Source organism: Leguminivora glycinivorella, chromosome 18, assembly GCF_023078275.1.
Source record: "Leguminivora glycinivorella isolate SPB_JAAS2020 chromosome 18, LegGlyc_1.1, whole genome shotgun sequence".
Taxonomy (NCBI): domain Eukaryota; kingdom Metazoa; phylum Arthropoda; class Insecta; order Lepidoptera; family Tortricidae; genus Leguminivora; species Leguminivora glycinivorella.
Window position 1 is genome coordinate 170058 of NC_062988.1, and position 19644 is coordinate 189701.

Here is a 19644-nt window from a genome sequence, read left to right on the forward strand (position 1 = left end):
ACGATGTTCCATCATGTAGTTCCAGTTCATATCTTCCGGCTCCATCATCAGACTTTGAAACCTAATCGTAGTCAAAGTTCATTACAAGACTTTTCTAAGAAACCCAAAAACAGCTATGATACGATGTTCCATCATGTAGTTCCAGTTCATATCTTCCGGCTCCATCATCAGACTTTGAAACCTAATCTTAGTCAAAGTTCATTACAAGACTTTTCTAAGAAACCCAAAAACAGCTATGATACGATGTTCCATCATGTAGTTCCAGTTCATATCTTCCGGCTCCATCATCAGATCAGTTCAACAGTACCATATTATTGCATTGTCATCAGGAACTGCATACAGCTGCCAATTTTCATTACGCTACGATCCTTGGAAGATGGTTAAATTAGCCTCCGTAGATTCCATTACATAGTTAGTTACATACACGACGACCTAATAAAAGCGTGTTAAAAATGAGAAAATTTAGATCTAACTACAAAGATTTGAAGAGGTTTGAAGGCCGTTTCGGTCCTAAATTACCGCAGGCGACAGTTCATTCCACAGTTTAGCTGTGCGAGGTAGGAAGTGTGGTACCTTTTTGTAGAAAACGTCTCAGATGTTCTACACAGTTTAACATGTTGACTAGCAGCCTCGCTATTGTATGGTAATGCGACATTTGGACAATTTAGGCCACGTTTTAATTACATACATACATATTTTAGACGGTTCCAGTTCTAAAGTCCTTAACGGTTAACTGAAGATCCGTAAAATCGTAATTATGTAAAATAACAGCAAACCGCTACTTTTTCGTACGGTTGTAAATAGGTGCGGACTTTTTTCCCCTCACTAGCTCGGAAACAATTGTTTGTCCTTTAATACCAGCGGGTAAAAACGCATTTTATCCACTAGTGGGTAAAGTAATTGGACCTTGAATAAAATCAAATTAACTGCTTTAAAATTGACAAAACTAGGTGAATCTAGTAATAAAGATGATTTACCACCTGTGAAACTATAAACGCATTTTTTGCGCTGTAGTTTCCTCGCTATAGTGAGGGGAAAAGTTTTGTGTTACACTCGGGTGCAAATGTATTTTACTTCTCGTGTGTTAAAAATCTCGCAAGTTCAGGATTCTATTCTCGAACCACTCGCTTCGCTCGTGGTTCAACTATAGAGTCCTTTCACTTGCTCGTTTTTCAATTCCACACTCGGCGTTAAAATACAACTTTGCCCCCTTGTATAACAAATAACTATTATAAATTAAAATTATACACAGAATATTGCATGCTTGCAGCTACATAAATATATGCGTGTTTATGTTTTATTTGCTTATTTTTTTTTATCGCATCCTTTCAAACTAATATAGGTAGGTACAATTATCAGACCCAATAAAGTAATCTAAGTGTTTTAATAGCTATTACTAAAGCAAATAAACAATGTTGAAAATTCCTCGTCACTGAGATATCAAGTCGATGATATCATCTTTATTTTTTAAACATATACAAAAAGTAAGACTTATAGCGGGAACCGGAACAGAAATGGCACACATTACCTATGTTGATAATAAATAGCCTACTCAAATTTAGAGGTCAAGTAAGGTCAAGACAGCTTAGTCGCAAATAAATGAAGCTTTTGGTAGCCAAATAAATTAGTAGCAATTTAGTTTTTGTTTTAACATTCTAAAATACTCGTACTATAGAATGTGGGGATGTTAATATACCTATTGAGTGTAACAAATAAAAAAGTGGTTAAATTAAATACAAATTTAGGAATACTTTAATGCTGAACTGGGTACGCCCGGACCTCAAAACTTTAAAAAAACTTTTTAAAACATGTAAACGTACATATTTAAAATATTTAACAACAGTTCAACAGACCTGGTCCTGGTACCTGGTCCAACAGATCTCATTGGCTATTCAGCGTGGTAACGCTGCCGGTGTGATGGGGACATTTGAACCGGGTACGATTCGGGACGGTTTCATTTAGCTTAAAGTTATTATTTTATGTGTGACGAAGCCTGTTGTTCAACAGACAAAGTTCTTTTAAACATAAACATATTCTTATGTGTCTAATATAGACCAATTTAATTAAAATCTTTGCAAATTTCAAAAACAACGATCGCAAAATTAATAAAACTTTAACTATGAATGAACGTACGGTACATCTTTAAGCACACGGTTAGGTACAGGTGGCTCCCTCCATACAAACGGCTCCCACATGACCTCACCATTCATTCACCATTTGCGAATCTCTGCCGAGCCTCTTTTGAGATTAGGCTGTTTAAGTATTAGGTTAGAAAAATACGTAGGTTTAAACTCTACGTATACATATATGTATGTATGTAGGTACAGAATAATACGAGTGAAATATGAGTGAAATGAATAAATGAATGTCGATTATAATTACAACCCAAATATTATTTTAGTAGGTAGCATTTTATTTTATAGAGGTAAGAGGAGACTTTCAAATCAAATACTTAACAATCATAAATAATACATATACCTTTATTTTACTTATCTCAATATTATAAACCTACCTCAAGCATGAATTAAATTGAACATCTGATACCCTTATAATACAGGTTCTTAAGGTGAATCACGACACGACCACGACAGTTGTGTGCGAATGAATCAAAGCGATTGTTTTTATTTAGGTTTATATCTTTTGCAAACTGACTTTCTATTGCAATATAACTTTGAAAGAAAAGTACCGCAAGATTTCCTTGAACGATAGAAACCTTTCCGTTTTGTAAAGATAATAAGATTAATAAGCCTACAAGCGATCGTTGTGTTGCCTAATGCCTAACGTACTTATAACGTAAATGTACTAGTCTTTGGCATTCTATTAAGACTACTAGACCGTCTATCAAGTAGTAAAGTAAGTAACACTATTTATAAGGCGCTTCGCTTCTAACGCTTTTGTACAAATGTACTTACACCCACGTACTCATTACAGATAGTTGCTAGAGCAGAAGGATTAAAACTTTTAACCCTTTACTGCCGATATGATATTGAACTGTATTGAAGTTTAACAAATATTTTTTAATTCATGCGGTAAGTAAGGGGTTAATTTCTAACCGGGTTCTAAATAGAATAGTTCTAGCCAGACGCCGCCTTTGTGTGGTATTTTCAACTGCCGAAAAGTTTATCGTAGCATTAACACAAGGCCATAAATAACTGTCGGGTAAGGTACAGCGGGGAAAAACTCGACTGGGGTATTGACATTGGTTAGTATTATTTAGAAGTCAGGAAGTTTAAGCTGAGGTGGCCGCGCGTTGATGTCTAATGTTCGACCGTGCGCAGGCGCGAGAAAATGAAGCTTGTTTGTAAATAAAGTTTTAATTTAAATTGTCATTTTTCCTTAAACATTTTTTTTTGCAAGACTTTTGGTTTTCAAATTCTTTCGTTATCATGCACAATCAAGTAGCTATGAGTCTATCACCAACATTCCATGTTGTCTATCGTTTTTTTTGTACAAACGCGAATTTTCAGAGAACTTGAAGGACCAACTATTTGATAAAAGTTTATTTTTATGACAAACACCACAACATTATGAGAATGTTAAGATCATCGGATTTATGCACTGAAAAAGGTTTACGATAAGTAATTTTGTACGCAATGTGACGACCAGCTTCATCAGTGCGGCAGTAAAAGAAAACGAACCACAAACCGCCAATCAAGTCTGAAATGTAACCACGAAGCTGATTCTAAATGAGCGACTTGTTAATACTGGGGGGTTACCATGATGTGCTAAAGCCGCTCAGTTTAGGTTGAGAGAGAGGGACGGAGCTATGTAACTGCTATAGCTGTGTCCCTTTCTCTCAACCTAAACTGAACGTCTTTAGTACATCATGGTAACCCCCCTGGTCGCGTGTTTATGACAAGACCGACAAACGGCTCGTAGGAACCAAAAAGGGTGAGATAATTACCACATATACCTACCTACTTACGTATAGGTATATACATACGTCACGGAAAATGTATGTAATTTTTTATTGTAGTACCTAACTGTTTAACTGTTTGGGGCGCTATTTACTTTCTTGGTGCAATGATTGTCATTTTTAACCTAACCTAGCCTAACCATAAAATTAAAATTTTGAAAAAAACCCCGACATTATGGACCGATTTTCATGAAACATGGCTAAGAATACTCCCGACTAAATCAGCTTTCAAATAACAAAAAACTATATCTAAATCGTACAACTAGGGAACAAATCAAATTATTTTATTGAATATTTTTGATTTGTTCTTTTTTCAAGTAGTCACACTACTATATGTATATAAATTATAAATTGAAACAGATATCATACACGAAAGAAAAAACGGCAAGGCCCACTGATGGCCGAGCCGGGAATCGAACCCGGGTCTTCAGCTTACGCGGTTAACGTCCTTACCACTAGACCACACGCCCGCCTAAGTGGTCCTCTAGTGGTAAGGACGTTAGCCGCGTAAGCTGAAGACCCGGGTTCGATTCCCGGCTCGGCCACCAGTGGGCCTTGCCGTTTTTTCTTTCGTGTATGATATCTGTTTCAATTTATACATATATCTAAATCGGTTCATCCGTTCGGGAGCTACGATGACACAGACAGACACACACAAAGACAGACAGACAGACACGTAAAACTTATAACACCCCGTCGTTTTTGCGTCGGGAGTTAAAGGGTTAAATTGAGCAACGGGAGTTATTGACAACATCAAAACGAAACTAAAACCAACTCAAATCCTAAATTGAGAACCGTCTCGTCTAGGGTTGTAAATAGAAAAAAAAACAAATGTTTTTTTTTCAGAATTGTGAAAAAAACATGAAAAAAAACCGAGCACCATGGTTTTTTTTTCTAAATATGGTTTTTTTCAGATGACCAAATAATACGACAATAACGGTTTTTCGTGAGTTGTAACGTATTTCAATAACAATAACTTACATTTTAATTAAATTAACATTCAGTATACAAACGTTTGTTGGGGAATCCCCGATGCTGCATGTATCGTGGAGAGGCGGTGGTGTTGCCAACAGTAAATAGCGATAACTACCAACTACAGATTTCGTAAATGTTGCTTTTATAAGACCAGAAATTAAAGTTATTTGATTAAATTCGTTTAATAGTTAACATTAAGTCTAAACAACCGTATAAAAGTTTTAACTACTTTGCATATTTTGAGATTTCTTACTTTAGAAAAAAAACATACTCCAGAAAAAAAACTGTTTTTTTTCACGGTTTTTTTTCATGTTTTTTTTCAAGCCAGAAAAAAAACCGTTTTTTTGCAACCCTAGTCTCGTCTCCACAATCAGCCATTGTCGGAAATACAAGACTTCCCTTGCAGTAACGATTGAACGCACATGTAGGCAGCTCGCAACATTACTGCTTCCTTGCAGAAATCGCGGACATGCGCATGCGGCCTCGGCCAGTATTGCACAGATTGCACTCAAAGTACCTACCTCCCGCTGTCGGATCTACACTACACCCGCTTGCCCTTATCCTATTCGATGAGAGTGGAAGCAGTGCGTCTTCTTACGAGTTAAATCTTTTTGGGTTTGGGTTAAAATCTGGCAAGTTACAAACTGAAATACAGGCTGTAACAAAAATGGTGGTGATCCGTTTAAGGGCGTATTCAGTATCGTATTCTCATCAGGAAAAAGTAGGATAAAAATTTTTTTTCGCAAAAAATTTTTTTATCTTTGTATGGAGATTCGACCGATTCGCGCGGCCCGGCTCATACAAAAGTGAAAATTTTTTTAGCGAAAAAAAAATTTTCTTCTACTTTTTCCTGATAAGAATACGATACTGAGTACGCCCTTAAACGGATCACCACCATTTTTGTTACACTCTGTAGGTAGATACCAAAAAGCGATCAAGTCCATTAGTGGCGGAGCCAGTAGGCCAAGCACATGATTGCCGCGAGAGTATGTCGCCGCGAGATAGATCATGCGTCTTCTTCTAACTATATTAATGACATAAGGACGGGTAGTCTATCTCGCGGCAATCATGTGCTAACCCTGCAGTGAGCCTTCTGTAGTGTCTATACTTGTATTATTATATAATAATATTCCGTGGTATGAGCTCACGTTCCATGTAGCCGAGATGATTGCCATATTTCCATGATTGCAGATAAATATGCCACAAAATTACTGCGATTGCGAAATCTAGACGTCGACAGGCTGAACAGTGAACAGGGTACGTTCACTGCAAAGCAAGGATGATTTATATAGGTAAAGAGGATCGAGTATTATGGAGAGTTACTGTCAAAGGAAAATGTGTAATCACAGTGCATAGACTGCCATCTCTCGACACAAGCTTCAAACTTTTGAACCTCAGTTTTGACAGTTTGGCCCATATTCTTAGCTTGATATGTTTTAAAATGTCAAATATTAATATTAGCGCCACCTAGCCGAGCGTACCCCAAAGGTGTAATGCCATCTAGGCCACCGTACCTTTTTTGTATGGTACTAAGATACGTTTTTTTCTTAGACTTTATCTGTCTATACGGAGTTACATTCGTCTTTGATATAGGGTTGACAATCTTCATACTAAGAATAGTACCTCAATTTTTTAGCGCCACCTATTAAATACTATCGTAACTACACTGATGATGCCTACAAATTTCCTTTTTTCAAAATGTGTATTGACGTGATATAAAATAAAGTTTGTAATTTATTATAAATAGAAATAGATACCATACCATACACTAAAAGAAAAAGTGATCAAGCCCACTTTACTTTACTTTGTACTTTGTAATTTATTTTCATAAAAAATGAAAACAAGCAAAAATATTTGGGGAAAATATGATTTTATCCACTTCCAGGCTGCGAGACAGCGCCATCTAGTTTTATCCCTAAAAGGCCCATACATTTCAGGGGTACCCTTTTTTGTATAGGCTTTGTCTTAGGCCTTAGATTAGATGGTAGTCCCATCTCTTCAGCCACTTCTCCTTGCCAACTGTAACCGCAGTCGCCGCGATGTCAACAATGCCATGTGGTAAGCGCCCTTGGCCGAAATATTGTAACGTGATTGTAACGGCACTTGTATTCGTATGCGGATCCTCAAGTGCCATCGTGCTTAGAATAACAATCGCAATCGTTTTATTTGGCGCTAATTTTATCATTAGTCGATGTCTTCTGGTTGCAAGCATACTAATAGATACTACATCTTAATGTTACCGGCCGTTAGTGAACTCCGCCCGATAGTTAAAGCTACTGTTTAATTATTTGAGGGTAGCCAGATCTGCCAGATAAGAAGTATATATGATGTTGGTTGCTTCAGCACAGCCTCCTACAACGAGATTTCGACGGTTTAAATAAATACGTTACTCGATAACGTAAACTTCCCTGTGTAATTTCTGCTATTTAGTTAAGTAGCCCGTTGATAGCCCTGTTACTTGTTACTTTACTTATTTTAGAGGCTCAGACGACCGAAGAAATTATCCAAAACTGAGAGACAGATTGTCAATCTGCTTAGTAAATTCAATGAAGGAATAGACATCATAATTGCAGCAGCAATGCAGCAGAGGGCTTCGCTCATTTCGGCTACGAAATCGTCCGAAACAGTGTTGCAGAGCAGCTGTGGGCAATTGCTATCCCATTATCACCTTACACAAGTTATCCAGTAATCTGCTCATAAAATAGTTACCCCACGAGATTTTAGTGCCAATTTATAGATTTTATTAATAACGATCAATTGAAAACGTTAATCGTTATCCATTCTATCGTAAAATAGAAACCACTATGGCGTTACTCGTAAACGCGCTAAGCCTCAATCGGCTATTAATTCACCTTAATTTGACATTGAGTAGTTGAAAGTAAGGAACTAAACATATACCTCATGGATTTAGATGTTAATTTTGCCTTCTAAAGGAATAATCTTCTATAGAAATCGCGAAGCCCTTCGCGAGAACTCGCCGTGCGGGTGGTAGGTACGCAGCAAATTATGAAGACGCAGCTTTCTTACCATTTACTGAGGTTTCTACGAGCAGCTGCCGTTTCTATCATTAAGTAGTAATGTCTAGACTAACCTACAGGCCTCCTTAGCCAGCTGAGAGGTCAACACGGGTTATGCCGTGAGCCACTACCGTGTTTTAACTATGAGCGTATCCATGGGTAAACGTCATACTTAGATATGAACATCACGGGAAATATATTTTTTGGTTCTAGTAAGTAAACGTTGCTTCTTATGCTTTTTCTTTAATGGGCACTGCCAAGGAGTGTAATTTCTGTCTATATTTCCCAGCTCATATTATATAACCCAGCAACCTTCAATCCAGGGTGACCAGGCACCTTCTGGGCGAGCTCGCCCCATCGTAGGCCACGTCTTCGCCTCGGCTAGTCTAAGAGTAAAAAACCGGCCAAGAGCGTGTCGGGCCACGCTCAGTGTAGGGTTCCGTAGTTTTTCGTATTTTTCTCAAAAACTACTGAACCGATCAAGTTCAAAACAATTTTCCTAGAAAGTCTTCATAAAGTTCTACTTTTGTGATTTTTTTCATATTTTTTAAACATATGGTTCAAAAGTTAGAGGGGGGGGGACGCACTTTTTTTTCCTTTAGGAGCGATTATTTCCGAAAATATAAATATTATCAAAAAACGATCTTAGCAAACCCTTATTAATTTTTAAATACCTATCCAACAATATATCACACGTTAGGGTTGGAATGAAAAAAAATTTCAGCCCCCACTTTACATGTAGCGGGGGTACCCTAATAAAACATTTTTTTCCATTTTTTATTTTTGCACTTTGTCGGCGTGACTGATATACATATTGGTACCAAATTTCAGCTTTCTAGTGCTAACGGTTACTGAGATTATCCGCGGACGGACGGACGGACGGACGGACGGACGGACGGACGGACGGACGGACGGACTGACGGACGGACGGACGGACGGACAGACAGACATGGCGAAACTATAAGGGTTCCTAGTTGACTACGGAACCCTAAAAAGGTTTCAGGGCGTTATTCGCTTTACTTTCTTTGTACAATGAATGTAATGTAATTTTCTGTGACCTCTACTCTATCCAGTAACATATCTATTCGTAAAACGTCAAAACGCCAAATAGTGGAGGCCCTGACTAATTTTAGAACGAATTTCTAAAGAGTTCAAAAGTTGTGCAAAATTAAAATCTACAAGAACGTATGCAAGGAATTTCCACAATTTTCAGTATTTTATTAATATAACTAGAAGACAGTGTAAACCAATGATAACTATTTATCGCGTGCTGTTCAGGCATAGTTAGTGGTTCTACACGAACGTGTAGTTAACAAATATCTTGAACACCTTTCACATACTTGTTCATAATACATGTACAATTGTACATGATGTATCAAATATATTGTCGTCCGTTGCGACGAGTCCTGCCAACATTATGCTACATGCATACCACAGTTAAACCCTGAAATCTATCCATACTATCAATCAAGAAACCATGGGACAAACAACCTGTCTCTACAATATCATACAATTTCGTTTTCTCCTCAGAGGAGTGTCACGGTCTCACAGACCGACGTATGTTTGATTATATGTATGAACTTACCTATATAGGGCGCGAACCTCCAAGTATTGCTGCCAACCAGCGGCAGCGGTCTAGGGCCTGGGACTTCTTCCCAGGGTCTGACGGACGAGGGGGTGACGGTCTCGAAGACCGACGTATAATTGTATGTATGAACTTATCCACACATAGGGCCAGCTTACAAACTTACCTATAAAGGGCGCAAATCTCCAAGTATTGCCAACCAGCGGCAGCGGTCTAGGGCCCGGGACCTCCTCCCAGGGTCTGACGGACGAGGGGGTGACGGTCTCGAAGACCGAGGAGTCGAGCACGGCGTGCGTGGAGCGCGCGCGGTGGCCTTGGGCGGGGCATGACCGAGCCGGGAGCTTGCCACCTAAGAGCATACATTCATTTTAGTATCTTGAAATTCCGAAAGAGTTTTGAGTTTAATGCAATATCAATAATATTGTGGGAGACCGAGCATGCTTGGATAACTTAAAAAACTGTTTTATATGTACAGTCAGCCAAAAAAGTGGTTTACCACTTTTCGACCTTATGAGTTTAACATAGAGTCGAAAAGTGGTAAACCACTTTCTTGGCTGACCGTACCTATATCGGTATGTTTTATTCCATAATAAGATTTAACATGATTTCGAGAAAGTAATATTTATATACTTTAAATTATATTTATCAAAGCCTTCTAAAAAAGAATAAAACAATTTTAAAATAATGATGAATTGATGATGCATAGGTAGATATTTAAAACACAAGCTTACACCTCAAGAATCTACTAAAAAAAAACAAAAAATTATCGCTGCTCTCGTTTTAAACAAAACATACTGATTCATTGAATTCTGACACATTCTTTAATATAATTTGATTAACACAATCTTGTTGGGAACCACGTGTGGAACCAGGATATCATAAAGCCATATAAATATACGGGCACTAAGTTATCTAATTGCTTGTTTACACCTACCATTGTTTCCATGCTCTATAAAACAGTGACATAATACCTGCGATACAAGGTATGTGTATGTATGAGCGGGTATGGGTTACATTGTACGTAAGGAGGTAAGGTACAGCGGGGCAAATCTCGACTGGGGGGCAAATGTAACTACTTATAGTCCATTTTTTCCATGTTTTACTATGTTTGCATTATTAATAGAATGTCCACCGGTTATATATGGTAGGCTGCGTGTTCAGTGAATACATGTTTCTATGTACATGAGCCCACACATCACACTATGATGTTGACTTCTGTCAACTGTGTAATGGAAAAATGGATTACTTAGTTACAATTGCCCCCCAGTCGAGATTTGCCCTTTATAGAATGTTATTATTCTTACGTTCTTAGGCCACTTGATTAATTTAGGTATTTCGGAAGATGCTTTATTTTCTTCCCTGTTAGGAGGGAGTAAACATTGCACTGTTCCATCCTTGATAGTAACTATTTTCTGTTTAAAAACACAATTTTGTAAAAATAAATATTTCCTCATAGGTTACGTGAAAAATAGTACGAGTCACAAGCTGTGAAACCTCGCTGTGCTCGGAATTCAATTATAGAAACCTACGCCTCGTTCAGGATTCAATAAACACTCGCCAATAATATGTCATTTGACTCCCTTGGAATACAATCTACTATTATCTTACTTTCCAAAGGTCCTTCAGCTGCCTGCCTGTGCCCGGCGCTGCTGGTGGTGACCTGCCGGCTGCTGGTGACCTGAAGACTTGTGGTAACCTGCCGGCTGCTGGTGACCTGAAGACTGGTGGTGCCCTGCTGACTGTTGGTGACCTGAAGGCTGGTGGCGGCTTGCCGGCAGTAGCTCTTGATCGGCCACTGCGCTGCGCGGATTTGACTCCTCATCTTCGACTATTAACCTGGCAGTGACGAGACATTTGCATGAGTAGTAGTTTTCATTATTATTGTGATACATTCGGATGACGGGAAGCATTATTGCTGAAAAGTAGCGGCCGCGAAATTGAAGCTGAAGAATATCATTCGAATTATACGTCAAAAGTTAGCTCTAGATACAGTATGGATCGACACATATAATCTGAACCGATATAACACTACACTATTTTTAAGTGCGATACGGACGGCCTGAGGTTTTATCGTTTATCACGCGACCATGCTTGCCTGCCAGATGTATAATATCATATCTACATGCATTTACATTACAATTTACATACATACATATAGTTAATATTTGACATAATATATCCGATTCATGTCGTGTGTAGAGCTAATATATTATTGACGAATGTTGAAAACTTCAATTGGAATTGTACTGTAAAGTAGCAAAAACGTAAAGAGTCACACGATTCATTAATTCACTAACATCACGCATGCGTCACATTAAAATCGTTTTGACATTCTATGAAGTAGGTACCTGAGCGATTTGTCTTGTCGCAAGACTATTATTTTTGTTTATGGGAGCCGCGAAGAATCTTCCCACACTGTTCTTTATAGTGAAGGGTAAGCTACTAGCTTGCTATCTAAGCGTCTGTCATGAAATTTTGGCGTTTTAGATTACGTTACTAAAGTTAGAGTCCAAAAAAATGTACATGTGTAGTATGTAATTTTTGCTTCTAGTTATACATTTGGGGGCGCTGTTCAGTCTCCATTCAGTGAATGTCATTTTCCGTGCTGTTTACGCTATCGAGTGACATATTCCTCAAAAACTTGTGGTACGATGTGTGTACTATATAATATAAGGTACTATGTTTTTATTTTATACTGCACAATGACAATACAACTGGTAGAATTAATGCTTCAAACATTACCTACTAGCAACAATGGTCTTCACTACACATAAGTACCTTATTAAATCATTGTTACAATCTTACAATCAACTTTCGCTTTCGTAATGCTCTTTTTGCTCGCGTCGCGTGCCGCGAGGAACCACGTGTGTGAGGAACGCCGCTTCACTAGGCGTACATTTCTCTTTTAGGATATACTCCACTCCTATTTTTTTATATACCATCGTAATATTATGCCATAAATATATAATACTAGAGGCTGTGAGCTGTACTGTAGACCTTGTTAAATGCTTAGAAACGTATTTAATACATATTAGGTATACCGGGGCAATTTCTACCGGGGGACAATGTCGACTAATAGAAATATTTTCTTATTTACTGCACAAGCGCTTCACAAAATGCTCACGAATCGCGAGCGAATCGTGAACGAATCGTGAGTGAATCGTGAAGCGTTTGGGCATTAGTCTATATTGTCCCAGAGCACCTTGTAACAATTATGTACAGTCGGCTAAGAAAGTGGTATACCACTTTTCGACTATATTTTTAAACATACAGAGTGTAACAAAAATGGTGGTGATCCGTTTAAGGGCGTATTCAGTATCGTAATCTGATCAGGAAAAAGTAGAAGAAAAATTTTTTTTCGCGAAAAAAATTTTCATTTTTGTATGGGCCGGGCCGCGAGAATCGGCCGACCGAACCGCCATACAAAGGTAAAAATTTTTTTCGCGAAAAAAAAATTTTCTTCTACTTTTTCCTGATGAGAATACGATACTGAATACGCCCTTAAAGGGATCACCACTATTTTTGTTACACCCTGTATAAGGTCGAAAAGTGGTAAACCACTTTCTTGGGAGACTGTAAATAATAATATGTACCAACAATTAACATCAATTTTTACAGAGCTGGTCAAACGCTTTATAGACGCGTCGGGTGACCGGAAGTCTGGAGCATATCTTGCCCAGCGCATCGGCATTGCTGTTCAGCGCGGCAAAGCCTTCTGAACACACCCCGGCCGGCTCCGAGTTAGGTACTATTTTTTATTTATAGTATTTTATTTTATAGGTAGATTTAGTTTAATTTATTAGTTCATAGTTATGTTTTTTTTTTTTTGTTACTTATAAATAATACATCAAATAGATGTGATTTGACTTGTAAGGTCTTCGCTCTTTAGATAAAAACTTTGTAGGTATTTAGGAAGGAAACAGAGAACAAACTATGTAAAGCTATGTATACTTAATAAAAGCCAAGTCGTGGACTATCCTCTTCAATTTTTCAAGTGTAGTACTAACCGCAACACTCTTAACTAACCATCGGTAGACTTTATGCATTTAGTGATGTATTTTGTGACTTATATTTACATACAAGTGTAAACCATTATATGTACCTTATTCTTGACTTGTAATTGACTTTATCAATAAATATATGAATATGAATATGAATAATATGAATTTGTAATAAGGTTTACAAATGTACAGCTGTTGCATAATGGTACCCCGTATTGTCATCATTGTGTAACGAAACAAGATGGAGATGCAAGATGACATGAAAGGTGGAATGACATAGTTATAGTGCTTACGTGACTCGGTACAATTATGACAGATTGTTGTCCGCCAAATTGTACGGTCAGCCAAGAAAGTGGTTACCACTTTTCGACTCTATTTTAAACACATAAGGTCGAAAAGTGGTAGACCACTTTTTTGGCTGACTGTACCCACCCAAAAATTATTTATTAATGTATTGACTTACATGGTAACAGACACGTATCAAAAAATAAAAATAGCAAAAATTTAATAGGAATCGTCTGACATTGGCACCAATAACAAAAAAAAACTAAACCTACTAGTTTCGGCTTCAATATATATATATATATATATATATATATATATATATATATATATTTTTTTTTTTTTTCTGGCTTCAAAGTAATGTTCGGCATGCAATATCCAGTATGTATATACTCGTAAGATTCTTGGTTTCGGCCATTCTGGGCGTAGACTACCTAGACCGGCCACGGTGGCCACTTTTTAAAATAAATTCTAAATATACCTACTTAGGCAACGTGACATACCTCCAGTTCCACAGTCCACACCTCTACCCCTCTCCCTCTACGCAATGGCTTATATTAGGTACTTATGAACATGTTACAATAGGGAACTTGCCTCTGCAGTTACAGTACAATTGTTGCACGAACTAAAGCATTAGATCAGCGGTGTCTGGCGCGGCTTCCGTAGCTCAATTGGTTAAGAGCCTTGCACGGATTGCAAATGATGCGGGTTCAAGTCCCGCCGGAAGCGTAAATTTTTCCATTTTTTCCTTTAATATAAAAATGATTAGATCAGCGGTTCTCAAACTTATTTTCCCATGGAACCCTTTTAGAAAGCAACATATCTGATGGAATAAATTAAATAAAAAAAAAATGTTTATTGCAATCTTTATTTTAATAAGTAATCATAATAGTAAACTCCAATCATTAGATTCTAATGTGAGGTATGAAACTGATATTTTTTAACGATTGGTGAATATTTGGTTTTATGGAAGAGAGTTGAAGTCGCATATCAAGTAACCAAAATTCACACGGAGCCCCTAGAGAGGCTTTGCGCAGCCCTAGGGATCCGCGGAGCACACTTTGAGTATGGCTGCATTAGATGATAAGATATTTGTCGACAATGAAGATATAAAGTGAGTTGAGTTGACAAATGAGTTGACCGTGACGTCACTCAACTTGATTTCATATTAATGCCATATTAGCAAATCGTTCAAGTTTGTTTTGGCAGTTCTTAAAAAGAAGCTGATTTTACTAGAAGGAAAGTAGCCTATATCGTACATTACACTAAAGCCGGAAATGGATCGATTTTAGTACTACAAATTGGTTTAATATTTAAATATCATTGGTATCATATGACATATTATGACTACGAGTTATATCGAGAACCATTTAAAATTAAATTTATTACCTAACTGTTCACATCGATTACGGTTAAATCTCGATTTGGTAGGTTAGTAGGTATCTATCCCAAACTACGTACCTGATAGAAATAATCAATTGTAAACCTTAATCTAATGAATTAAAGTTTACTAAAGTACATATTACTGTTTACCTGTGAGGTTGTTAATAAATAATATGAATAATTTGTATGAGGCGCGGGACGGAGTGCGTGGGGGTATCTTTTGTCATGTATGAAACTAGTTTTTTTTAGCACAGAGAATACCTATTAGACTTTATAATTTGTAATACATTTATATATGTCTTTATTGCACTCCTCACATAGTTACAATAGGTGTACAGTCAGCACCGAATGTGCTGTGACAGCCAAAATGTTAAATACTTATATCGTAACATACTTTGTTACCGTAAAATAAAGATGTTTTCCGATTATATTTGCTACTTTAGGAGTCACAGTATATGAATATCTTTATAAGGTACAGCGGGGCAAATCTCGACTGGGGATCAATTGTAACTAATCCATTTTTTCCATTATTGTACTGTGATGTTGAGTTCTACATGTATCCACTGGTCACGCCTAGCGCCTACCATATATAACCGGTGGACACTCTATTTAATAAAGCAAACATTGTAAAACATGGAAAAAATGGACCATTTACATTTTCCCCCGACAGATTTGCCCCGCTGTACCTTACATCAAATTTTGATGCTGAGTGTACATAAACATATATGTACCATCAATTATTTATTGGCTAGACACTCGGTCGACGGCGGTTTTTAAACTTTTTAACATACCTACGGTGTTATCGCTTATGAGAATATTTTATATCCTTTCATGCTTCGTTGGCGTGAAATGGGCCAGTTTTTTATTTGATTTAATATAGACCAATAGTGCGTCGGCTGTTGAAAACCGGTTAGAAGTTTAGATTTAGAAGGCGTAGGCATGGGTTTCAGTAGTGTTTAAATTTATTATGCGTATATAGGTACAGTTACAATATTATTGGATTTTGCTTTATGCTTGCGGCAACGGTGTGTGTTTTTTAATTGTATACCGCGTCGGTGGCAAACGGGTACACGGTCCGCCTGATAGAAAGCGGTTCCCGTAACCTATGGACGCCTGCAACTCAAGGGGTGTCACATGCGCGTCGCCGACCCATTAGAAACTTGTACACTCCTTTTTTGAAGAACCCCATAAGTACTGTAGTTCATGGGAAATACCTCGGCAGGGAGCTCATTCCACCGCCGAAGCGTCCGCGGGTGTGTGTACGGACATCACCCCTATAGATACCTCTAAATGTGTCGATTTAGAATAAAGAGCCAGTCGTTGCTACATTCTGATTAATATAGATAGTTTATTCCTTTCGTGAGACCATTTTATGATACATACAGTTACATTAACGGAGTCACTATACATATTTAAATCTTCTACGCGAAATATCAGAATTAAAGGATTAAAAGGAAAATAGGTTTTTGCTGTGAATATCAAATCGAATCAAATCAACATATTTATTTGCTAAAAAGTAAGCACAGGTACATACTAATATAACAAAATCCTTAAGATAAAAGCCAGCTAACATTAAAATAAATAGATTTCAAAATACATCACAGACACAATTTAAAAAATTAGGATAGAAAAAAAATTTAAAATATGATTTTATTATTTTGATTCGTTGCATCCTAAAGTAGCTCTCGGTAGCTCTAGGGTAAATTTCGCTTTGGAATCTGAAAAGTTCACTGAGATATTGATGGCATTGGTACTAATACTAAGTTACAAGTTCGTCTTCGTACTTCAATAAGATAAAAACGGTACCGTTTAGGATGACTGTCGGATCGGGCGGGACCGTGTATCAAATTGAGTAAGTTATATAATTATATATCCCATGGACATGTGAAAAATTAAGCTTCTAGCAAGTGAGTTGCCTCCTTTTAAGATATGAGCACGTTTTGTATAAGGAAGTTTCCAAAAGTATTATTGTAGCGATTCGTAATTTTCGCGGTAGTTCCGGACCAATACTCATATATTTATTCAAGAAACAACACAATACCTGTATTGTTTCTTGAATAAATATATGAGTATGAGTATTGGTCCGGAAATACCGCGAAAATTACGAATCGCTACAATTCAGCACCTATAGAAACAATATAAGCATAAGCACCTAAATAATTATATAGAGGTAGGTATGAGTATGTAATAATCGTGCCAATTACTCGAAACTTTCAGACTGTTTCCTTGCTTCGCCGATAGGAAATAGAAAATTGTTCAAACGGTTTTCTATTCATAAGTAATTCATACAGAATTTTTGTAGTATGAATATTTATGTTACCTACAACAATTTAGGTGTAATCAGGTTCGAGTTGTAGCCCAACACTTTAGAATAAACAGTATGGGTAAGTAAATAAAAATAGGCACATGAATGAAAAATGTGTCCAGTTAAGTTTCTTAACTTTCAAAATAATATTCAAAACTAAAACCGAAATAAATTACACATATGAAAGAAAAAGTGACCAAGTCCTCTGGTTTCCAATCGCGGGAAATGCCTCTTAATCCGCTCGGCCACCCAGGTCACAGCTGTCGAGGTCGAAATTATCTCTCATATGAGTAATCTATACAAGGACTCGTAGCAGAAGTTGAAATATTTTCAATAGATTATAATTTAGCTTGTGTTCATTAGAATATTCAAAACGGTAATATTTGTATTGCCATACACATCCACACAATATTTACCCATGTCAATCTAAATCACAATTATTTTCACAATTACACACTATAATCTATAGTCCAGTGTAGTCAGTTTTTTCAGTGGAATAGTTTTATAAGTCGAAATTAGATGACAAATTCATTAATATTTGGTAATTTGCCAACCAAAAATTAAATTGAAAATATTTACCCTTCTCAATCCAAAACACTAAAATATGGACTTCACACACTATATTCATAGTCCAGTACAGTCAGTGTAGTATGTTTAGTGAAATGGTTCTGTGACTCAAAATTAGATGACCCTCTCAAATTTACAAATTGTATTTCTAACTAAAAAATCATTAGACAATATTTACCGTTTTCAATCCAAAACACTACTTTTTTTCACTTGGCACACTATAGTCCATAGTCCAGTACAGTCGGACCAGTCGGTGTAGTTGATTGAGTGTTCCCTTTTGGCGAGCCGCGCGCGCACTGAGCGCCCGCGCCGAGGGTTCTCGTTCCCGCGACTTTCTGCGCACACGGCTCCATTGCCACGCGATACGATACGATATGCGCTGTTTTTAGAAGGTACATAATTAAGGTGTTTTTTCCTACCAGGGGCCCATTTCTCGAAGCTACAAGTTACAATTTACAAGTGGTAGTCAATGTCTAATATGACAAGTTGGAAAGAGACTTCCACCTGTAACTTGTAACTTTCAACGTAGGACATTTCTTGTCAGGACGAAATTTCAAAGGGCCGTATGTATTGAAAAACTTCGTAGATACACGTGCGAAAAGGAAATTCGTAACTCGTGTCGATTTAAAACAGTCCCTTCGATCGTGCTTTAATTTATCGCCACTCGTTTGGAACTTCCTCTTTTCAACACTTGTATCGTAATGTACTATTTTGTTACCCATAGCAACAACTGGACGATCAAACTTAACCCTTGATTGCATAATAGTAGCCATCGTTTTGTTTCTGCAATTATGAAACCAAATGAACATAAAGAGTCATAATACTTATTAAGAAAAAATCCTAAAAAGGCACAGTTAAATTACTTTCCATAAATTAGTGCTATCAGATGATTTTTACACCGGAAACAAATATTTGAAAAGTTAAAGAAAGTGTAATAAAACTATGGAAACGGATTAAATCGCGTATAATGAATTTAAAATACATCCCGACGTTTCGAACTCTTTACAGCGTTCGTGGTCAACGGGTGACTGAGGAAAAATTAAAACGTGCAAAAGCTACCCACTTACAAGAAATATTAACGAACCATGACCACAAACTATCGCGTAACCGAAGACAATATTAAAGAAAGTGTGTTTACATTTACCTACTTATAAGTTTCCAATTTTATTTATTTATTATTTTAATCAAGAAAACTAAGAACAAACACTTGATTACCAATTGATTTATTAATTTTCATCCAGCAACGTCTGTCTATACTACAAAACCGCAAAAAAAATTAAATAAAAAATAAAACTAACATCATATGTATAATGGAAACCCAGCCGGTATAAGAATGACATCGGACGTTCCGTCCAAGTGTAAGGTTACTACGTACTCCAACGAGATCGAAAGTGCTGATCCGACATAACGCACAAAATAAATAGTGTTCTATAGTTTCCACAATAAAGTTCAAGGTTTTAGGAGAGTGTGGAGAAAATAGCTATTGCCTTAGGGTCAGATTTGAGTCGCAATTTGCGTCGAGTTGCTAAATAGCTTTGTGAGATTATAGCTGTTGAGGTTTAGATATCGTCGCTTCCATAAGATTCTCTCATAAGTGTTTTCTGACGTCTAGA

At 37.1% G+C, this 19644-nt stretch overlaps 1 protein-coding gene across 1 annotated transcript in view; it reads right to left on the bottom strand.

Annotated features, from left to right (window-relative positions):
* The window catches only part of LOC125235875 (probable cytochrome P450 49a1), a 35114-nt gene extending 16801 nt beyond the window's left edge, over nucleotides 1–18313 (bottom strand). Inside the window, exons 1-3 of the mRNA XM_048142497.1 lie at nucleotides 18210–18313; nucleotides 11102–11329; nucleotides 9660–9842 (exon numbers count right to left, since the gene is read on the bottom strand). Of these exons, the coding sequence (XP_047998454.1) occupies nucleotides 9660–9842; nucleotides 11102–11315 (397 nt within the window). The 5' untranslated portion in view covers nucleotides 11316–11329; nucleotides 18210–18313. The remainder of the gene's footprint in view (nucleotides 1–9659; nucleotides 9843–11101; nucleotides 11330–18209) is intronic.
* Nucleotides 18314–19644: the final 1331 nt, after the last annotated feature.